Source organism: Barbus barbus (assembly GCF_936440315.1).
Source record: "Barbus barbus genome assembly, chromosome: 9".
Lineage (NCBI taxonomy): Eukaryota > Metazoa > Chordata > Actinopteri > Cypriniformes > Cyprinidae > Barbus > Barbus barbus.
In genome coordinates this window covers 9,789,543-9,812,820 of record NC_136737.1, presented here as the reverse complement: position 1 = coordinate 9,812,820, position 23,278 = coordinate 9,789,543, and the positions used below count along the sequence as shown (strand labels likewise).

Here is a 23,278-nt window from a genome sequence, read left to right as displayed (position 1 = left end):
GTTTTTTGTCCTAAACATAACCCTCAGTAGGGTATAAACAGGTTGCATGATTTCACCACCAGTTTGCCAAAACATAAAATAGACGCACATTGTCCTGATACCGTTTGCTTCTTTCTTCCTTCACAGTGAACATCTGATATCGAATAAAATTTCATTATGATTCACAGTGAATTGTTTTAAGATTCTGTCTAAATTGAATCACGAACCATAACAAGATTATGTTGCCCAACCAAGTTTAAAATTTCTGCTCAGTCATGCAATTCTATAACTGGGCTTGTTTAAACTTTTTTGTTATTATATAAATGTTACTATCTTCATGATATTTGTGCATGTACTGTATATAAATTAGGCATAAATTAGGTAAAAATTCATTCTTCATGTCTGCTATAGAATAATCATTCAAATGATCAACATTTTTTTTTTATTCAAATGCAAACCACAGTAGTGTATATGTACAGTACAATTCAACATACTTAACACAACCAGTCTGGCACTGGATCACACTGGACAGAACAACACAGAAGATATCATGTATATTTGGAATATATACAGCACAGAGTATGCGGACACCATTTTCTAATGAACGAGCTTGGTTATTCCAGTAATTCCAATGAAGATGAACCTTAACTCTACAGCATTCATTTTATATTCTAATTGAATAGAACTATTCAGCGAGAAAGCAGTCCAAACAAATCAAACATGTAGTGTTTCTTTACAAAGTGGCATCACCAGCTACTGGCCTGGCATGCATAATGCAGGAAAACTTTTCTGATTTTAGTACACCGTTGTCATGTAAACATACCCCAATTCTGAACAGATGTCAGAAATACTGGATACACATCATATTTGTTGAAAATGTATCTCAAGTCAGTTGGAGCACTCAAAATATACAGCCATATCTGCAGGCACCACAGCATGACAATGTCAACATTCTGGATGTAGTATTAATACATATGTAGGCCTTACTGAGCATACAGTAAATTACATTATACATTAAAAATCAGTAAATACACTGACAGTACACTATTTTTGATAATACATGATTTGAGAATTATCTTGTTCATGCTCCTCCTTTGATGCTACTGATGCTTTATCTTGCTGACTTTGTCTACAAATGAGTTAACATGATCATTTCAACACTTTTCAAATGCTTTTGTTTTCCATGTTTTAATTTTTTTTTTAAATCCCAGATATTCAATGTACTTTTGTATGGAGCTCCTAAAGCAGGGGTGTCAGACTCGGTTCCTGGAGGGCCACAGCCCTGCACATTTTAGATGCAACCATAATTAAACACACATGATGCAGCTAATCAAGTTGAAAACTACACGGTATGTGAGCTGGAACAGGGTTGGAACTAAACTCTGCAGGGCTGCGGCCCTCCAGGAACTGAGATTGACACCCCTGTCCTAAAGGGATATAGTGGTGGAAAAACAATGGCATGGGACGAAAAAAAAAGTGTTTGTTTTCTCTCTCAAAAGAGAATGACAAGCAACGAATGAATGAATCTGAATGACAAGCATCAACCTTATAATAAATTAAAGCACCTTTGCCTATTTTTCTTTTTTTTTTCAAATAAAATGAAAGTCTTAACTCCTTTTTACAGTGCAAAATGGTTGATTTTCAAACTCTATTAATGTGTACTGACTGCTGTTGGTCATAGCTGTTCAATTGCTACATCGTATCACACTCAGTACGTCTCATTACCTATAATAAAATAAAGAAAAGAATCACAAGAGTTACAAAGGAGACAGATATATAGTGCTGATCTACATTTACAGTTATTCATCTTGTTTAATTTCCATTTGCGTCTTTTTATGTATTTAAGTTTTTTTTTTTTTTTTCTAACAGGTGAACTCAAATGGTAAAATCAATATACATGAGACTTCAAAGGAGATGTGTGCAGTGTTTTGATGCTAAAATACTTATCCCAGTTCAATATGCAGAGATGACTATAAGTAATAAGCTGTCGATAGGTTAATTTCTGAAACTCTGGCTCTGCGACTGATCGAAACATTGACCTGGGCTGCGTTTCCCAAAAGCATTGAAACTTAAGTTGATCGTAAAAACGATCGCACGAACCATCTTAGACTTGCGGACCATATCCCAAAACCATCATAACTTAAGTAGTACTTGAAAATCTTCGTAGATCTACAAGTGCTCTGGAGTAATCGTAAATCCCTACGTGCATCGTAAGAAAACAGATTTATGAGGTCACCTGCAGGACAGTCTGCAGATTACACCTTTAACTTTATTCTAGTACAATGTGATTATAATTAAAGTTTTTGATTGTACACTTTATTACTTGTTTTTTTTTATTTTTTTATGAATTTATAAATGAATTAATTAAAAATGGCAAAAAAAAAACGAGTAAAAGAAAATATGCTTGAAAGACTGGGAAAAATAAAAAAACAAAACTTAAAAAAAAAACAATTCTGTCGAAAACCCGCCATGTATAGAAATAACGTTTCTACAGATATACTATATAGTATAATATTAATCTACAAGTAATATATATAAATATATATATATATTATACTTGTTGATTAATATTATACTATATATTATAATATTTGTAGAGACTGTAGATTAATATTATACTTATTATATTACATTATAATATATTATTTTATTATATCCGAGCTGTCTGGAACGCAGCATTAGGTTAACATTTCTATAAACGAGCGTGTACTACAAATACGAGCCATTCTATAAATTTCAGCATTTGACCAACGGATAGCGACTCCTAAGTAGCACTTAAAGCACGGCTATGTGCGATTGTGGAAACGCACGTGAAACAATAACGAACAGTCGTAAAATGACTCGTAGAAAATGCTAAGATCAATTGTTATCGGGAAACCCGGCCCTGTTTGTTTAAGCATTTAATGCGGAGTTAGAACAGATGGACTCCAGTTGAAAAAAACTACTCATTAATTTACCACCTGAGTCAAGAAATCTCTAGCTTCCCCCTATTAACCAAACATTTTCTGTGAATTGAATATGTCAGGTTGACATTTAATATCATGCTTGAATTATACTCATTTTACTTACTCTTCTTGCATGGCCAACGCACTTCAAAACAACCCTTCTTGATCCCAAAACCGATTCCGATTACGATTCCGATTAAGATCCCACTAATGACTCCCAACACTGGACCAGTCGTCTGCCAATGTGAATTCGGGGGGAGCTCTGTAATAGATCAGCAAAGATATTAATTATGTACTCCTGCTATTGATGACATTATATGTTTACAGAGGCAAAGAAATCTTGCTCATTTCAAAGAACCCTAATGTCACCACTGTTGATTAGATAATACGCATCCAACTCAAAGTTGTCCATCTTCCAGGGGGTGACTGACGCACAAAGGAATCCTTCATTGTCACATTGAAATATCATGATGTTTTTTTATAAAAGTTCACCCAAAATTGAAAATTATGTAATCATTTTCTCAGCCTCTAAACATGTATGACTTACTTTCTTCTGGCAAACAAAAATAAGCTCAAATGTTCTTTTATGTTCCACAGAAGGAGGAAAGTAATATCTGTTTGGAATGACATGAGGGTGCATAAATGATGACAGACATTTCATGTTTTAGGTGAAATATCCTGTAAGCTAGCAACTGTCATTTACACCTGAATAATAATGCTGAGAAATTGGGATTGGCAGTTAAGAGAAATAAAATGCCCACTGTTGACTGTACATTTAACAATACATTTTTGTCTGCATTAATGTGAAATAAGGTGTGAATCTGAGCATTTAAACTGTTCTCGGAATGGTAGGATAACTATAACAAAATGATAAATTGTAGAACCCAATAGATTTATAAAAAAACAACAGATGATAGGAAAGTTTGAGCCACTCACCACTAACTGCAATATGGAGTTTCCTGTGTAAGATCATGCTGCTGTTGTTGATCTCCAAATCATAGTCTCCAGAGTGTTCAGTTTGGATGTTTCTGATGGTGAGGTCTCCAGTAAGATCATTCAGTTTGATCATGTTTTTCCATTTAGCATCAGTAGTGCCATTTAATCCATTAACTTGCTCGAGACCATCGACGGTTCCGAGGTTTGTAAGTTTACATTTACTGAATGATTTTACTGTCAAAGTCTGAAGTAATATAGACTTACAATATGTCCTTCGACAGTTTAAAGGCTCAGGATTCTAAATCTATGATCGTGATATTATAACAATAATATCTTTTTCATTTGTATTAGGAGTTCGTATAAATACACGCAACATTGAAACGGGGACTTTTGAACTGTTTTTGTCCAGTGACGATGACAGAAAATTTCAATCATGCAAACGTCAGTGTAGCTTTCATGATAACTATCTGAAGACAAAATCAGTTAGACTTTTTAGTTTAAAATTTAGACATTTAAGACAAATATTGATGTGACATTCGGTTTGATTATGTAATAAATCTCGAGGGAGCATTACATTTATTTTTATTGTACATTAAATGTTGCACTCTGAGGTTGTTTCAGTAATAAAACCCTATATTATTATATTTGTTAGAGTCTTACGAACAGAATAACAGCGTTTTTTCTGCAGCACTGATTGGTCAGGGTTTCAAAACAGTCTAACAGTGTAACCTCCAAAACTTCCCAACCCAGTCTTCACTGTGCACAGTCAGTCAATGTAACGCTTGTTCAATTTTTGACGGGTGTATAAAACAGCCAACAAACGATTACAGAGAATTATATGGATTGTTTAGATTCCTCAATTAGCCATATGTAGATTTTTAAGCATAGAATTTGTAATTGAGAATGTTACTGTTTTTATTCTTACTGTAATTCATAGGCCACTGGTATCATAAAAATACAGTAAATTTTAGCAACTGTATTCGAACAGGTTTTTCAAGCACTCCCCTCATCTTCCATTGGTTAGTTAAACATTTAGTCCTGGCCTAAAACATTTAAACTGTGTAGTTTAATCCTAGCCTAATCTCAATCCAGTGGTTGAGTCAATGTTGCTTTTTCAGTCCGATTATGATGTTCAAACAGGTTTGAGAACAGCGCAATGTAATTTTTTTTTTCAGTAAATTCTATGAATGTCTCACTTACAACTCTGCTTATTAAACTGGGAGATAAAAGGATATTTTAACACTGAGAACACATCACCTTTAATTCTTAAAGTCAATGTGAAACAAATTTTGCAACCCATTTCATTGCAACTGATTTGAACTGAAGTGAAATAGGATATTCAATGATTTTACACAACCTGATTTTATTGAATTGATTAGATGGTAAAAAAGTGTGTTCCATATGAGAATTGGAGCCTGAACTGAATGTGAGTTACAGCTACTTTTAAAATACTTGTATTAGGAGCACTATTTAAACGTTGCATTCTTCAAGAAGAAAAGCTTATAGATTTGCCTAATTGTCAGCGACTCCATCTTCTAATTTCATTTATAACTTGGTCAGAATTGTGGCTTTGTCTTCATTGCTTTTTAAGTTGCTCTGACACATTTTCATATATTTACTCCTAAATATCTTTAATGTAAATACATGAACTATTACTTGTCAAAATAGTTAAGCTTCTCTTAATTTATGTCTACATTGCAATAATCATTTTGGATACTTGAGCAACAAACTCTTAACTAGTATCTTTCTAAAGAGCCCTCAGTTATGTCTGTAGTCCAGAGGGTTCATGAACTGTGACTGTTTTAGTTTGTGTAGGTCATGTTTGGGTTTGAGCTCAACTAGTGGGGGCGACTGTTAACAGGTTAAGCGAGCAATGATGGTGCCTTGATCTCCAAACTTCCACAGTATCTGATCAGGTTCCTGTATTTTAGTAACACCAGTCTGTAGAGTGACTGAGTCTCCCTCCATCAGTGACACTGACTGCACATCATCTATCACAGCAACAAACACATGAACAGTTTTTGGAAAGAGATTCAGTTAAAATTGCTTTTAGTAATTTCCACACTTGTATATATACTTGTATACAGTACTTGCTACTAATTGGTGAACATAACCTTACTGCGTGGCTGGATTGCATTGAGTCAATTACCTGAATTGAAAACTGTTATAAAATAAATCTTATTTTTAAAGTTCTATTCTACCCGATAATATTATTTGTATTACAATTTTTCTATTACAAGTTTAGCTCAGAATAAGCACACTGTACTCTGAATGTCTTTGCCATTTGCTGTTTTTATTTTTAACTATTTATTTTACAGATGAAATATACAAATCAAACTATAAAAGGTGACACCTGATCATTTCACAGTAGCTAAACTGTTCTCAATTACAGGTGCACCAAGCGATTTCTGAGAAACACTGAATATAGTCTTGAATGAACAGAATGAATGAAGTAACATTGCTCCTTCCCCAAATGCACAAACACGTAATGAGAGTGTGGATGTCTCTTTAACATGAATTGGAAAAAATTAGCATGTATACAAGCAAGAATTTGCACACAAGCTCCAGACAAACACTGACACTCAAAACTGTCTTATTACTATTGATAACCAGTGTTGGGCAGTAACTAGTTAAAGTAATAATATTACTTTTTGCTGTAACTAGTAGTGTAACTTATTACTAATACAATTTCAGTAATATTATTACAGTTACCTTCTCTAAAACAGCTCCTTACGTACTTATGCCTCAACCCTTACTGATTTGAAATCCAACAATCCAATAATTCCTAGATTTATTTTCATAATTTTAATGACTTGACAGGCACATGAAGCCACCAGTACAGCAGGTAAGCTTGGGATATGGACAATCTTGCATTCAGGGGATGGAAATATTGCAATTACATTGATTTTGTTAGGAGAAAAGATGATCTGAATATCGATTTGTAAGTTGTGGCATTAGTTTACGCATTACATGGCTTGCCCACCCACATCCCTCTGATCCTGAAATAAATTGTATTAGAAAATGAAACATTTTCATATATACTTATGCAATTTATTTTGATAAAATACATCATGAAATAGAATAGTATATGGGTTACAGAGAAATTATAGCTACAATTAGCACCAAACTACAACACTTTTACATAAACGTCACTATCAATTGGGCGTTTGCAATAACTTCTTCTAAAATGTTACTAACAATATATTTCTGCCTCATCATTTAGCCAAAATCCACATTGGATTGCAGTCAGAATTGTGTGGGGAAGATACGCAATTACAACTTCTGTGGGGCGTGAAAGAAAAGTAATGTAACTAGTAGTGTACCTTATTACAGTTGCCATAAAGTAATATTACTTTTGAAAGTAGTAACTAGTAATGAGGAATAAATTACATTTTTTAAGTAACGAGCCCAAAAACTGTTGATAAAATTACAACAACAGCATATATTGGTTCTGTGAAACATAGCAAAACCAGTGTTTCTCACATATTGAGCAGAAACTATGCAATCTCTGCATCTGTTTTCAGGCCTTCCTGCTTAGGTCTCTTCAGCGCTGTGAACTTTTCCAATAGTAACACACTTCCTAAAGCTTTTGTCTGATCACAAGATTTCTTTTTTCAGTGATATTCCCCTGACATTTTCTCTTTTGTAATGTCTCCCAGCCATCTCTCTATCTAGTCTTTCTTAAAATCTCTAGGTCTGCCCATGACTAAAGATTTTCCTAGTCGACCGTTAGCCGTTCATTTAAGCCATAAGCTAATTGGTCTGGGGAGAAGTATTAAACCACAACAAGGAGCATTTAATATATAAATAAAGCTCTCAGTGTGCGCATAAACCTTGTCACAGTGACACTGCATTGCATAAACTTTTCTGAGATCAGAGCGCAAACAAATTAGGCTAAATAAACTATAATGTGACTAACAGCCTTAGAAATAAACACAAGTTGTCGGGGTGAAGTGAGCTTTGTGTCTTGCTCACAATTTAGACAACTACTGCCGATTGGCTACAAGTGTTTTGGTGTTCGGTCCGATCCTCTTTCAACACCGTTTCTCAGAAATAGCATTCTGCACCTTGAATCTAGGTAATTATCAGTTTACAATTATTATGAGACAAGTTACTCACCACGGACAGTAACACTGAATTTCTTTGATATCTCAGTTGTACTCCTGATCTTTAGTTGATAAGGTCCAGTGTGTTCAGTTCTGATGTTACTGATGGTGAGAGATCCAGTCTGTTTGTCCAGCTCCAGTCTGTCTCTGAATCTCTCATCAAGATTGTCATCGAAAATTCTATCTGCTTCTTTCATTTTAGCTATGATAGAGTTATCATCTCCAAACATCCACAGTATGGTAACATCTCTCTTTATTTCAGTAACATTAGTGTTTAAAGTGACAGAATCTCCCTCCATCACTATCACCGTCTTCACTCCATCTGCCACAGCAACGAACACATCTGCAGAACAAACAGGAGCAGTATTGCAAAGAGAAATTGTTCATATTTGTGCTGTCTATTATTATTATAATGCATTTTTTTCACAGACAAATTTACTTTATAAATCAATTTCAACAATAGCCCCTTCATGGGAGGCATATTACAGATAAATAAGCCTAGGCTTATACTAGGCGTTATCCTTTATATCTAGTAAAAATTAAAGGGAAGGGAAAACATACTCATGCCAGAATACTGCTCTATCCTTGCCATGTTGTATTCATCACTGGTTTCGACATGACCAGATGGAGAAACTGGAACAAGAGAATAGAAATAAACTACACAAGAACTGATTTGTTTCTTTTCACAGCTTCAGATCAGCTTTTGCTATAAATATGATAATGCATTATTATTATACAAACTTGGACTTTTTTTTTCTTTATATCCTGCTATTGCACCAGCACAAACAACAGTGCTGTCCATTTAAGGAAAAATGTATTTGGATTTTATAGTGGTGACTCGACAGTATATAGCGGAAAGAAGCAAACATGTCATATTACTGTAAGCTTTAACATAATACCACATTAGAAACATAAAAAAATATATGCATGTCTCAGACTTGAATATAGGCTGATGTTGTCATATTTATCTCATACAAATAAACTGAGTAAACGGTGTACAAAGTACAAATAATGCTAGTGACAAAACCTACACTACGACCAGAGTGAATTATAGTTATTCATTAAACAGACGCAGAATATTTCAGGCCGCCAGCGCCCTCTAGTGTCTAGAATCACCAAACACACACACACACACACACACACACACCTTACTCTCGAAATACGCTTACATTGGTCCTGTGTGATTTATCACAACGTCTATTTGTTGAAAAGTAAAACACTGTATTAAAACACTGGAGATATTAAAGGCAGAAGATAAACAGCAAATGCGCATTTTCTGTTTACGGCTTATACTGAAACCGAAAGTGTTGAATATTAATAAAAATAGCCTAATAAAAATAAATTTGACTTACCGTCCACGAGTAATAAGATCCAACAAATGAAGGAAAGGTTCCTCATACTTATGTGTCGCTTCTGAGCGCATCTAAACGGAATGATTCAGTGATTCTGATCATGGACTCGTGTCTAACAGACCCAAGTCACGTGATTTCTGCGAACGCTGGTGCGTTACGTCACGTCATACCATTTCGAAGTGTTTCAACGTGATCCTGGAGTGGGTCAAAAGTGAAACATATTCATTCACAGAGAGACTTGTTAATGGTATTAAATAGGTTTTTATTCCGGTTGTAATCATCTTGTAGGCTTATTACTGCAATTCAGTTGAATGACTTTTAGAAACTGGTGAGTGTCCAGGGGCCATTTAATAAAATAACCTGGTATGATTTTTTTATTTTTTATTATACTTTTAGTCACCAGCAACGTCCATCATTAGCTGTTCTAGACAAGTTACATATTATGATCCCAACGTTTATCAAAACTGTCATATTTAAGAACAGTCCTAAGTTCTAAAATTGCATATGAGAACGTATTGTTAAAACACAAATCATTAAAAACACATTTTATATATTTTGATGCTTGAAAACTGGGTGACAAATGTTGAAGCTAATAGCTATTTTTGAAGTAGGCTACTTACTGTATCAGAAAAGCTCATTCTTTGCTTTCCGCGTCAGCTGTCTAAACAAACTGCCAGCACATATGGACAAGTTCAAATATGTATTATAATAACATTTTTGTCATTGTACAACATATATAAAAATAGTTTGATATAATTTCTGCATTTTAAATCCTGCATTGAAGGATCTATTAGAATGAATAATGATTTGAGTCTTCACAATTTATTTGTATTCTGTGCTCTTATTCAACACTTTGACATCTGTTTTTGTACTTAATTCAACTTTGTTTCAAATACCCTGTCTTTTTAACTGTGTTTATTCTCTTTATTCTCTATTTCCAGATCACCTACCCGTGTTTATCACTGTCCTCAAAATCTTCATCATCATCATCATCATCAGATAACTCAACGGAAAATAAAAACTGTCATTAGCTCTGGCTGAACGGGTACATGCCATTGCTGACAGGAGGCCAGCTTGAGGCCAAGCATTTGGGTCAAGATCGCTTGTTATGTGGGCCTAAATGTGTTCAGTATTTTATAGTTTTATTTAGCGAAGGTTTTGTTTATTTATTTGTTTTTTAAACATACAAAGTGGAACATTTCCATAATATCATGAAAGTATATCTCTGTGGAATGTTTCACAATTTATTCATAGCCCATGTCTTGCATGCATTACTCAATGCTTGCAAAGCACCATGCGTTCTTGCATGGGTGAAGGTAGATGAGGATGGAAAATTAAAGAAATGAGAAAGCAGCCTCCTAACGATCACAGTGATTATACATTGAGTTCAATACTCTTAAGAAAGATGGTTCTAAACAGTACCAGAAAAGGGAACTACAATTCCCAGCATCTGTGTGTCTGTGTTTGAATTGCTCTGTGGATCAACAAATTCAGGCCTACTTGAGGGGAATCTGCTTTAAATAAATTGTCATTGAAAAATCTTTTAAAATCTCTCGAACATAACCTTGGAACACTTATCACTTGAATGCTAGTTTCTGCATGTGTGTCTGAATTGCTCGGTGGATCAAATTCAGGCCTGGAGAAGTCTGGGAGCAGGCTTATGGACTTTGGGTCTGAAGCGCAAAGTGCTTGTTCATTTACGGTATCCTCTTGCTTTTCCAAACTTTTGAGCTTTCCATTTAGCACTCTCAATCGACCTGTAAGCAAATCTATAGCCTATTGCAGCTTTTGAATTTCCCTATCATAGGATTCTTTCAATACTGTCTTTTGTTGCTCGTCACAACCTCATCTTAAGGTTTCTTTTTCATGGTTTCAAGTTCATCAACTGTTCAAGCTTCCCTATAACATTTATCTATCTCAAAACACTTTAATGGCTTCTCCATGTTTCTAAATGTTTAAACTCTTTTCTAGATGTTCTAAACATTTCAACAGCACATTTTGCACTTAACAGTAATCAGATTCCCCCATTCTTTATGATCCTACATCAGCAGCTAACGGTTGTACTCACTACACATGTACTCACAACATGCCAATGAGGTTCCTGTTCAGACAAAGTTCTCTGCCTTCTCTTCCTCTGGAAAACAGCAATGCGCAGACGAAGCACACTGGTTTCATTCCGTCTCTGACGCCATGAATGTTAGATCATGAATGTTGGTCATGGAATGAAGAGGCAGGGAGTCAAAGATGGACATGAAGAGTCTTTTATTAATGTCTCTTACTAGTCAAGTGTCAGATAAGAAATGGCCCATGAGAAGAGAAGAAATGGCCTAGAACAACAGAAATAATATATCTCCCTCTGTGCCTGCTCAAGCATTAGCATACTTCCCAGTTCCTGGATGCACCATGTACTTGTTGATCAGCTCTTAACAGAAACATAGGAGGTAGTTCAGCCTTGCATATAAAACTATGATTATATGTTACACAGTATGAGAAGAATAGAGAGAATAAACGTATATATGATCCTACATTTATGACAATTTTGCCAATACATAATACAGTACAGTACAAAAACAATGGCAAAAAGAAGATCATAACTTAAACAAAAAGCATAATACTATCCAGACTGCTGTCTGTGAAAGCAACAACGTCAAATGTGAGGGATTTTGGGCACATAAATGCTGTCAACTGGCAAAAGACAAGTTCATTATGACACATAAGGATACAAAACTTAAAAAAAATAATAAAAGGAAATATATTTTGTATATAAAATGTAAGAAAATATTATATTATGCAAAACAAATCTAACATTTCGTATAAGATTACAGTATAAAGAAATAAAAAAATAACATTGATAGAACTAGTTTGCATCTGTGTATATGCATCTCACAATAATTACATTTTCATTTTAGGCATTCAGTATCATGTGATATCACAATTATGAGCATTTTTTTAATTGCTTCATTATGGATATTTAATCCAAACATCATTATGATGCAGAGTTTATACTGAATACTAAACTAACAATAAATATTTAACATTACTCACGTGCTTCTATTAATACTGCATTATTTCATTTGAAGGTCAGAGCCTTTTCCAGCTGTAAGCTTAAGATTTCTTAAAGCAGTGCCATTTCAAGTTTTAGTAGCTGTAAGTTTGGCATTTTTGTATTTATTAATTGTGGTTTAGCAATATCTCACTAAAATTACCAACACACGTTTTGATTTACCACAGTACTAAATGGAGAACCTTCTGAGGATTCCTCATCTGATGGTGACTTTTCTTGTTCAGTTGATTCCACAGGTTCCTCCTGAGCTTTAGACCAGGATGTTAACCACCCACCAAAGCTACCAATGTAGTTCACACCAGCTCTCCAGCTGAGCAAATGTTCTTTCTCCAGGCTGTAAAGAGGAATCAGAAGAGAACAACGGTGTTGAGTAGAATAAGTTTAAAATAGTTACTATATTTCAATTACTTTGAGTACAAAATAGACTGTAACAAAGATTACATTTCTGTAATCGGATTGGTTACTGATTTTAAATTATTTAAATTATTATATTTACATTTTATAAAAAAAATGTATATATATATAATAACATTTAAAACAGTTTACATGATGTTTGTCTGTTTGTGTTAGCGTGGCTGGGACAAATGGATGTTTACTCACCTCAGTTTGCAGTTTGAGTCTCGCAGCATGTCACTGAGCTGCTGCTTTGAGTCTCCTATTTTATTGTTACTCAGATCAAGCTCTTTTAAAAACTGCAGTGCTTTGGTTTGAGCCAAAGACTGAGCCAAACAAGCGACATCTGTAATGCCACAGTCATTTAGACTAGAAAGAGAAAGACAAGCAGACAGAGGAAGAAAAATTATTTTTACTTTCACCCAGTGGGCACAGTCACGCATGTGCACTTGCACTGTTGCTTCAGCAATACATGCGTTTCTCCCACTCAGTCAACCACCGTGAGTGAACGAGACAAGATGAATGAAAATGCTGTTCACTCTCTGACAGTAGATGGTGCTCAAGGAACAGCGCTTTCCCCAAAAACCCACATAAACCAAATAGACTGCACTTTGTTTTTTCAGAGGAAAGGCAGTCGAACAGTATTTACATGTTTTCAAATAGCCATTCAGCTTTTTGTAGTCTGTATGATGTTTATTGAACAACACTAAATACTTAATATTTATTTTCAAATATTTATTTTTACTTAAATTTTCGCATTTTAATCTTGAAACATTTAATTTTACATTTAAATTTGACAGTGAAATTCACAGCATGGACTGATACAGTTAACTCGCTGTTGTTCGCTCTGTGACCATTTATTTTTAAAGTGTCTTATACATATGTAACCGACGTAGGCCAGGAGAGCTGTTGCGTGTAAACCTCACTCCCCTGATCTCAAAAAGAGGCGCTCTAGCGACTGACGCTAGAGGCCGTGGCCTTTAGCCTCCTTGTTAGAGCGCCCGCCTCCCGCACCGGAGACCCACTAGGAACAAGAACGAGTTGTGGCGGTGCAGACCCCGGGGGTCATCCTTACACATTTTTCATGACTGTTAGGGATATTACTGATGTTCTTTGTTCCACACTGCACATTTAAAGCTAATCGGTAATGTAATTTTCACCAGCGTTTGGTACCTGTCATGTGAGATATTGACTGCAACTGCAATGATAAAATGTTTTTATGAATTTTCTTTTTTGTATGTGAATGTCACTGACCTCAATCTCTCCAGTTTACAGTGTACATTATTCAGTATGTCACACAGGATCTGCACTCCTTTGTTTTCTATTTTATTCCCACTGAGGTCCAGTTCTCTCAGGTGTGAAATGTTTGAACACAGAGCTGAAGTCAGGATGAGACACTGTTTCTCTGTAATTCTGCATCCACACAGACTGAAGACAGACAGAGAAAAGACAGTCAATCAGATCCATGTTAAGTTTATGTGCGAGTTAAATGCATCTTGACTAAATGTCATATAGCACAATAATGCAACAGAAAAACATGATGTAATTATAGAACCATAAACCAATTACTAGCTATAGAATTCCTAGCAAGTTTAGACAATCAACACTCAGTCCAATAAATTGTGAATTGTAAATATAGATATACAATTTTTGGAATTGTAAAACTGATTGAAATATTAAAAAAAAGAAATATTTTCACATTCTTAATATGAGAAAATCAAAAACTTAATTCAAAATAATTTCAATGTAGTTTAATGCTCTTTCTGTAGCACTTTATTTTATAGTCCTGTTCCTCATGTACATACTATGTACTTATTGTAGTAATTACGATAACAAGGTAATAATTAGTACTACCCCTAAACCTAACCCTACCCCATGTTACCCCCACCTTATATTACCAGTACTTTCTTACACTGTAAGTACAAGTAAGTACATGTACTGTAAAATAAAGTGCAACCATTCTTTCATTTCAAGTCGTCCCACGCATGTAGCGGAATGACAACAAAGCTCGACTTGACTTGACTTGCTTGCATTGAACACATTGTTTTTGCTTGGTTGGAACAGCAGCAATGCTAACTTTTCTCTATTTGCTTCTCTGTTTCTGGCACGGGACTGGCATCCCAAGGTAATCTAAACATCATCTGAAAACTGAATAAATAAGCTTTCCATTGATGTATGGTTTATTAGGTTTAGTTTGTTTTGATATATTTACGGTAGGGAATTTACAAAATATCTTCATGGAACATGATCTTTAATTAATATCCAAATGATTTTTGGCATAAAAGAAAAATGGTTAATTTTGACCCATACAATGTATTTTTGACTACTGCTACAAATACACCCCAGCAACTTACGACTGGTTTTGTGGTCCAGGGTCAAATTTGATTAACTAACTGCATGATTTTACTGTACATTTCTGCTGAATGGACATCACCTTGACATATTCACAATAATCCTAAAATAAGCTATTCCTAAATTTAATGTAGAAACTTTAAATGTTTGTGAAGCTGTTTTGCAATGATTTGAATTGTGAAAAGCACTATACAAATAAATGTGAATTGAATTTAATTAAATTTACGAAATATATTAAGTGAAGAAAGTGAAGTCAAGTTAAATTTACTGCATGTCAGTGTAGTTTGTTGCTTTCATAAATCACAGTAGGCTGTCTCTACTTTGCTATGCAAACCTCCAAAAACATGCATTTCATTACCCCTTTCAGATTTCATGAAAAGCACCATCGGTGTTAGAGAAACTATTTAACTCTGTCAGAATAATCTATTGTCATGCAAGTTTTTGTACAGTGTAGGGGTGTCGCGATATACCGGTACTGACGATAACCGTGATATAACAGTGTAATGATACTAACTGTAGTTTTTTCAGCTTGCATTGTGAACTGCCCAACAGAACACCAAGGTTTTCAACTCCAGAGTCTCCTAGTTGATTCACACTGAAGTCCAGTTCTCTCAGGTGTGATGGGTTTGATTTCAGAGCTGAAGTCAGTATGAGGCACTGTTTCTCTGTAATACTGCATCTACACAAACTTAAGAAAAGAGAAAAAATGATGTTAAGTTCATTTCTGAGTTGAATGCTTCATGAATAAACAGCATACTGTCATTAATATTCCACCAAAAACATGGCAACTTAAATATTGAACCATAAACCAAGACAGAAGCATATGTAGGACTGGAGGATACTAGTTACGACCCAAGTCTGGAAGCAGGAGAGAGAGGGGGGTGGGATCAAGAAGGGTCCACAAAGCAGGATTCAAACTCGGGACACCTGTAGCGCAACGGTGCTGTGTGTCGCGTGCTGCCCACAAGGCTGTTGAAGCCAACAGCATAATAAACTTGAATCACACTGTAACTGCTGTACATTATACTAACTCTAGCTTTCCCAGCTTGCATTGTGAGTTCATCAATATATCACTGAGGTTTGTTGCTCCCAACTGGCCTAGTTCATTCCCACTTAAGGCCAGTTCTCTCAGGTGTGATGACTTTGATTTCAGAGCTGAAGTCAGAGCTGAACAATTGTCAGCTTTTATAGCACAGTACCTTAACCTGCATTCAGAGAAATGAGACAAATAAGTGTTTCATTATAATACCAAAATACTAATTTCTTTGTTGTACGTGAATGTTCCTCACCTCAATCTCTCCAGTTTAAAGCATGGATCCTTCAGTATATCATGAAATTTAGTCACTCTTGTGTGTTTAAGTACATTTCCACTGAGGTCCAGTTCTCTCAGGTGTGATGGGTTTGATTTCAGAGCTGAGGTCAGAAACACACACTGCTTCACTTTAATACTGCATTTACACAGCCTGAAAACAGAAACAGAAAGGACAATGGTTCAGACCCTTGATGGCCATCTCGTAAAAAGAGCAACAGAAGACATATAGTCTTCACCATAGTTGAGTTGTTGAGTTTTAAATGCCAGAAGCTGTTGTTTTCTTCTCATTCATTTTTAAAAATATATATTTTTTGTCTCATATTTCTGCAGAACATGTACACAAAATAAATTACATTATTTCCTATTTAGACACCTATTATTAAATGCGACCAAAATACAATTGCATTACAGATGTAGTGCTACAGTTTAAATACTGTAAACTGGGCCTGTTTAGCTAAACAGTGATTTTAATCACACTGTAACTGCTGTACAGTATAATGATACTAACGCTAGTATTTCCAGCTTGCATTGTGGGTTCATCAGTAGATTGCTAAGGTTTTCAAATCCAGCATCTCCTAGTTTATTCTCACTCAGGTCCAGCTCTCTCAGTTGTGATGGGTTTGATTTCAGAGCTGAAGTCACAGCAGAACAACCTTCATCTGTCATATCACAGCCTCTTAACCTACAATGGGAAAAGAGAAAGTAGAAAATAAAAGAGAAGAAGCTAACTCTTTATTCTGTAAAAAAAAAAAAAAAAAAAGAAAGAAAGAAAGAGGAAGACAGATCATCTTGACTTCAAAGATCACAAAATATTCAGTTTCTTTAGAAGATATATTAATTAAATTACGTATATATGGGTTTTGCATTTATACTCTCACCGTTTAACTGCTTCTATTCTAGAATACTTCATGAATATCTAATCAAAATAACAAAATATCTTAGTCACACACCAGGCAAAAGTGCAGTGCCGTGTCCAGGAGAACTCATATCGGTTATCACTTACACCGGACGCGTCACGTTCAGTTAAAGTGGCGGTCTAAAATTGTTCATTTAATCAACAAGCTTGCATAAGTTTACTTCAAGAATGATCAAAAAGCTGCATATATGAGTTTGAAGTTCAGTGTTTAAAGCAGCAGAGCACATGGAAAGAGAAAGTCTGATATGAAGCAAACAGACTTTATTAGAACCAAAGAAAGACAAACGTTTCGCAAAAAAAAATGCACAGTAAACAATCTTGCAGCCCAAGGTGAAGTCTTTATGCACATTTACATTGATTTAGGACAGATATGTATTTAATGTAAAACTGTGTGAATGGCGCTCTGTAGCATGGCAGGATTTCTGTCGACTGAATGAACATATCGGTTTATTTTCTCATGTCACACTCACTCACTCGCTTTAAATCTGCAACTTCACTGGCTAACAAATGCATTCATGTGATCAGCTAGATATAAACTAATGCATATAGATGGTAACAATCATGACATTAAACATTTGGGTTGGACTTGCATGTTTTGGTCACATTTGAGGTGCTGCTAATGTTGGCATCCTCTCAACATTGATAGCAAATACACTGCTATCCTTTCTCTACTAATGTTGCATCTAGTCAACAAAGTAATTACTAAGTAATGATATGAAAACATGCACTATAGTATACTATAGCACTATAGTTTGTTGTCTGTGTTTTAAATCCACATTTGAAGTGTCTCACTCTGTAAGTGTCACAGAATGGCCTGTCTCCAGCGTCATCACGATCACTTTCACCTGCACCTGATTACTGATCACCTGCACCTGCACCTCATCACCACCATCATCAAGAACCACATAAGAGCACTCACCTCAGTTCACCCAGTTGTCCGATCTCGTTCCTGCAACGTGGACTCTCTCCCTACGGATTCCATCTGTTGAGTATTACCTCTGAATTCCTTACCTGTTGATACTTACCTCCTGTTCTCCTCCTCGTTGTCTTCCCCGTCTCCAGACCGTCCTACGCTGTGGTGGATACTCCTGCTCTCCAGCGCACCACATCATCTCCACGTCAAGTATCTGTAAATACCAAAGCCACAATTAGAAGCACGGCTCGTCACCAGCAAGAGATCTGAAGATCACTACTCACCTCACTTTCACTGGTTCCACTGATCCTGTAAATAAACTCACTGTGCTTTTACACCTACCTCCGTGTCCGGCAGTTAATGTAACATAAGACCGGACCAACACCGAATATGGATGAACGCAATCAATTCATCCTGTTAGCCAACTCCACCAGGGACCCTCTGGAATATGTGCAAGCATATGTTCCGCTCGCCCTCGCCAGCTCCCTGGAAGGAGAAATCCTCAAGTTACTGTTCCTGCTTGGGATCAACAGTCATCAGCGGCTAGAGCTCCCCGACACCACCGGCCTCAACTGGAGAGAGACAGTAATCAGGTGTCTGGAGAGTCTCCGACCTCGAGCCGGAACTTCGCCTGCGGCGATGAAGCTTTCGCCGTCGGAGGCGATCTATAAGTGCCCACGAGCCCGAAAGTGGGTTTCCAACAGCGCTGAATTTTTTTCCCCGTCGGTCTAGTTCTTCGCCTGAGACCACGGCCAGGAGTGCCGATCCCAAACTCCAAGAATCCAGTTCTCAAGTCACGGCCAGGAGTGCCGGTCCCGAACCCCGAGAATCCAGTTCTCTAGCTACGGCCAGGAGTGCCGATCCCGAATCCCAAGAATTCAGTTCTCAAGCCACGGCCAGGAATGCCGATCCCGATCCCCGAGAGTCCGCGCTTCAAGAGCGCCCTCCTGCATCTCCGCTGGTCCCGTCCAGCTCTCCCTTGTCTCCGCTGGTCCCGTCCAGCTCTCCCGCGTCTCCGCTGGTCCCGTCCAGCTCTCCCGCGTCTCCGCAGGTCCCGTCCAGCTCCGCGCCTCCCGAGCGCCCTCAAGTATCCGCGCTGCAAGAGCGCCCTCAAATTTCCACGCTGCAAGAGTGCCCTCCTGCGTCTCCGCTGGTCCCGTCCAGCTCTCCTTCGTCTCCGCTGGTTCTGTCCAGCTCCGCGCCTCCCGTGCGCCCTCAAGTGTCCGCGCTGCAAGAGCGCCCTCCTGCATTTCCGCTGGTCCCGTCCAGCTCTCCTTCGTTTCCGCTGGTTCTGTCTAGCTCCGCGCCTCCCGTGCGCCCTCAACTGTCCGCTCCTCCAGAGCGCCCCCAAGAGTCCGCTCCTCCAGAGTGCCCTCCAGTGTCCGCTCCTCCAGAGCGCCCCCAAGAGCCCGCTCCTCCAGAGCGCCCTTTAGAGTCCACTCCACCAGAGCGTCCTTCAGTGTCTGCTCCTCCTGAGCTTCCCCAAGTGTCCGCTCCTCCTGAGCACCCCTCAGAGCCCGCTTCTTCAGTTTGCCCCCTAAAGGGAACATTCCAAAAAAAATTTTGGGGGGGTGCTATATACCCCTGGCCTGCGTGGCCGGGCCTAGGGCCAAGGCCACAGAGCTCCCTGATCCTCCAGGGCCATTCAAGCTCACAGATTCTCCTTGGTCATCCAAGCTCCCTGATCCACCAGGGCCATCCAAGCTCCCTGATCCGCCATGGCCTTCCAAACTCCCTGATCCACCATGGCTCTCAGATTCTACATGGTTATCCAAGCCTCCAGTCCCGCCACGGCCTCCCGAGTCTCCAGTCCCGCCCACGGCCTCCCGAGTCTCCAGTCCCGCCACGGCCTCCCGAGTCTCCTGATCCGCCCTGGATGCCAGCCCAGTGTCCCTGTCCTCCACTGACATCCAGGGCTGGCATCTCTGAATTCCTTACCTGTTGATACTTACCTCCTGTTCTCCTCCTCGTTGTCTTCCCCGTCTCCAGACCATCCTATGCTGTGGTGGATACTCCTGCTCTCCAGCGCTCCACATCATCTCCACGTCAAGTATCTGTAAATACCAAAGCCACAATTAGAAGCACGACTCGTCACCAGCAAGAGATCTGAAGATCACTACTCCCCTCACTTTCACTGGTTCCACTGATCCTGTAAATAAACTCACTGTGCTTTTACACCTACCTCCGTGTCCGGCAGTTAATGTAACGGTATGCGTCTCGCTCAGGATCTGTATGTGGCTGTCCTTGTCAATGGGAAATATTATTATTATTATTATTGGGAAGAAGAGGAGGGGGAAGGGAGGAGGAGAGAAGGAGAAAATAGTTCACCCTCAGCACCCACAATACTCAACACTTCCAACCTATACATAAATGTTTTTTTTTTTTTTTTGTGCTTTTGTACGTAGCTTGTTTTATGTTGTGTGGTGTTTTAGTCTGTATCTAGATTTTTTTATATTCTTTGTATGTATATTAATAAAAAAACAAATGAAGTGTCTTGCTCTGTTCAGCATGCAGTACCACGTGTCTAAACAAACACCATGTGTTGTCAGTGATTTCCGTCTCTAGAGGCCATTCTCATAGGTATAATGACAGGGGAGCCTTCTCAGCCCCTCCAGCAACCCTGGAAAAATATTGGCATGGATTTTTGCCGATAACCGATATTTCCGCCAATCAACTATTGGTGGCGATTTATCGGCAAAACCGATACATTTGTCAACCTCTAATACTGAGTATTTTTGATAATATATTGCATCTTTGTTTAAAAGCTGTTGAAGTGATTTTGAGCATTTTTATTCTTATATGTGAATATTACTGACCTCAATCTCTCCAGTTTACAGTGGAAATCAATCAGCAGTTCACATATGTGCTTCACTCCTTTGTTTTCAATTTTATTTCCGCTCAGGTCCAGGGCTCTCAGGTGTGAAAGGTTTGAACACAGAGCTAAAGTCAGGATGAGACACTGTTTCTCTGTAATACTGCATCCACACAGACTGAAGACAGAAAGAGAAAAAAAACAATGAATCAGATATATGAAGATCATCTGAGGATTTGGATCATTTGCCTGACTGTAATTTGTCATTTGAAAGTCACACTTGAAATGATCTCAAACAGCATTTATGAAACATTAGTTCTATTCCAGGTGCATTCGTTTGACATCAATTTTAATACTGGTTCTTCTATGTCAATATCACCCTTTGGCTCAACAGGGCAAATGTTTAGGACTGCTGTTCCCAGCTACATACACTAAGGCTTCCTTAGCTAACTACATAAGTTAATATGAACTAATGATGAACAATACTTCTACAGCATTTTTCAAATTAAAAATGGTATCTCAACATTACGCACTGTGAATTGACGTGAACAAACAACAAACAAACATGAACAGTGATTAAACTGTTGTATGTGTGCTTGCTGCAATTTAAAAAAATAAGGCAGTGACTAGTTGCATTAAGTGTAAATAATGATAGAGGCCATTTACACTAAGGGAAAATAGCATACTTTCTTAGTGATAGATGCTATTTTAGTGTAAATAGCTATAGATTATATTTACAATATGTTAAAATAGCTTAACTTATTGCAAATAGTGGCAATTATCTGCACCTCAGTATTGTAGTACGTTATAAAACGGTATGCAATGATAATGCACTGAGTGTGAGTGAAGGATTAGGGTGAACATCAGCCGATAAAGATTGGTGGCCGATTGGTTTGTACATCATTAATTTGCTTTGTTCTGAACCGGGCACTAAATTGTTTTGATGAGTTTGTAAGTTCTGGAAGAAAACCATTGCTCTCCCTCTACAGTAAATGAAATAATTACTGATCAAAGATCAAAGTGACTTGGCCTACTTTTTAAAGCTAAATGCCATTTTATAATTATTTGTGTTTTTCATGGCCTGTTTAATTTTGTGAAACCTCTGGTTCAAACAAATGATAAAATAGTATTATCAAATACATGTTAAATGATGTAAGATACTCACATCAGTGTGTTGAGTTTACAGTGTTTATCCTGCAGTAGAGCAGTGACCTGATTCACTCCTGTGTCTCCTAGTTCATGTTCACTCAGATTCAGCTCTCTCAGGAGTAATGGGTTTTCACCCTGAACGTTAATCACATATTGGCAGGCTTCATCTGCAGCAGGACCCAAAAACCTGCAAAGGTTGAAGTAGGATTCGGATTAATTCTGAACTAAATGTTCATTGCCTTACAAAACATGTTAAAACAGAATTCATTATTGTTCCTAATGACAAGCTCTAGTTACTGTTTTACTTTGAACAAAAAAGTATGGCTTTTTTGACGTCTAAATATTCTTTTAATGAAACAGTGTAACAGTGCAAATGTCCTGAAAAGCATAAGGGCAAAGGATTGATTTTCAATACAAATATGGACAGTGACATTAGCATTCTGATTGGTCTCAAGATCTTTCTAGACATGTTCTAGACATGTTTCTGCATGTTTGTGAAGAACTGGAGACTCACAGATCTGCTGCAGAGTGATACAGTGTTGAGAATCTGGGCTTGATGGAAATTATGTGTTTTCAGAAAACGATCATACCAAACTATTGAATATCAGCACATCTATAATGTCTATTTAACCTGTACTGTAGCTTGAACCAAAACTAAACTGTGCTGACATTTGTCACCAATAATACAATTTGTAAAGAAATTCGCCAAACTGCAGCTTATTGTAATACTGAAATAATATTTTGTATGGAAATGTAGCCTGCATATCATTTATATTGTATCATTTTATCCCATCTCACCTCAGTGTCTTCAGTTGACAGTTTGGATCCTGTAGTAAATCATTGAGCTCCTTCACTCCTGATTGTCCAGGATCATTTCCTGTGAGATCCAGCTCTATCAGGTGTGAAGGGTTTGATCTCAGAGCTGAAGCCAGAGCTTTATAACCATCTTCAGTGATACTGCAGTCTGAAAGTCTAGAGGAAGACAAAAAAACTGTCTCAAATGTATTAAATTACTCAATTAGTAAAAACAAGATTTTCATAATTTTTCA

The 23,278-nt window shown here is 37.3% G+C and overlaps 2 protein-coding genes across 2 annotated transcripts in view; both read right to left on the bottom strand.

The window, feature by feature from the left end:
* Positions 1 to 426: 426 nt before the first annotated feature.
* Positions 427 to 9,471, bottom strand: LOC306875065 (uncharacterized protein). The gene is made up of 7 exons (XM_079425451.1): positions 9,319 to 9,471; positions 8,528 to 8,599; positions 7,980 to 8,309; positions 5,727 to 5,851; positions 3,861 to 4,026; positions 3,049 to 3,186; positions 427 to 1,704 (listed from the first exon to the last, which is right to left on the bottom strand). Exons 1-7 carry the CDS (start codon positions 9,362 to 9,364, stop codon positions 1,688 to 1,690), a joined length of 894 nt encoding a protein of 297 aa, XP_079281577.1. The 5' UTR covers positions 9,365 to 9,471; the 3' UTR covers positions 427 to 1,687.
* A 2,093-nt stretch (positions 9,472 to 11,564) lies between these two features.
* LOC306874980 (uncharacterized protein) overlaps positions 11,565 to 23,278 on the bottom strand; it is a 115,807-nt gene continuing 104,093 nt past the window's right edge. The window contains exons 27-36 of the mRNA XM_079425322.1: positions 23,028 to 23,201; positions 22,246 to 22,416; positions 21,085 to 21,258; positions 16,948 to 17,121; positions 16,417 to 16,590; positions 16,159 to 16,332; positions 15,642 to 15,815; positions 14,030 to 14,203; positions 12,983 to 13,144; positions 11,565 to 12,716 (exon numbers count right to left, since the gene is read on the bottom strand). Coding sequence (XP_079281448.1) covers positions 12,521 to 12,716; positions 12,983 to 13,144; positions 14,030 to 14,203; positions 15,642 to 15,815; positions 16,159 to 16,332; positions 16,417 to 16,590; positions 16,948 to 17,121; positions 21,085 to 21,258; positions 22,246 to 22,416; positions 23,028 to 23,201 — 1,747 coding nt within the window. The 3' untranslated portion in view covers positions 11,565 to 12,520. The remainder of the gene's footprint in view (positions 12,717 to 12,982; positions 13,145 to 14,029; positions 14,204 to 15,641; positions 15,816 to 16,158; positions 16,333 to 16,416; positions 16,591 to 16,947; positions 17,122 to 21,084; positions 21,259 to 22,245; positions 22,417 to 23,027; positions 23,202 to 23,278) is intronic.

Bases quoted from the DNA above. Each gene is read 5' to 3' on its own strand.
- LOC306875065 (XM_079425451.1), bottom strand. From the start codon at position 9,364: ATGAGGAACCTTTCCTTCATTTGTTGGATCTTATTACTCGTGGACG. The intron at 8,310-8,527 runs GTATGTTTTCCC...TTTGTTCTGCAG, and splicing joins AGAGCAGTATTCTGGCATGA to ATGTGTTCGTTGCTGTGGCA. The intron at 4,027-5,726 runs TTAACCTGTTAA...CAAGTTAATGGA, and splicing joins AAGGCACCATCATTGCTCGC to TTAAATGGCACTACTGATGC.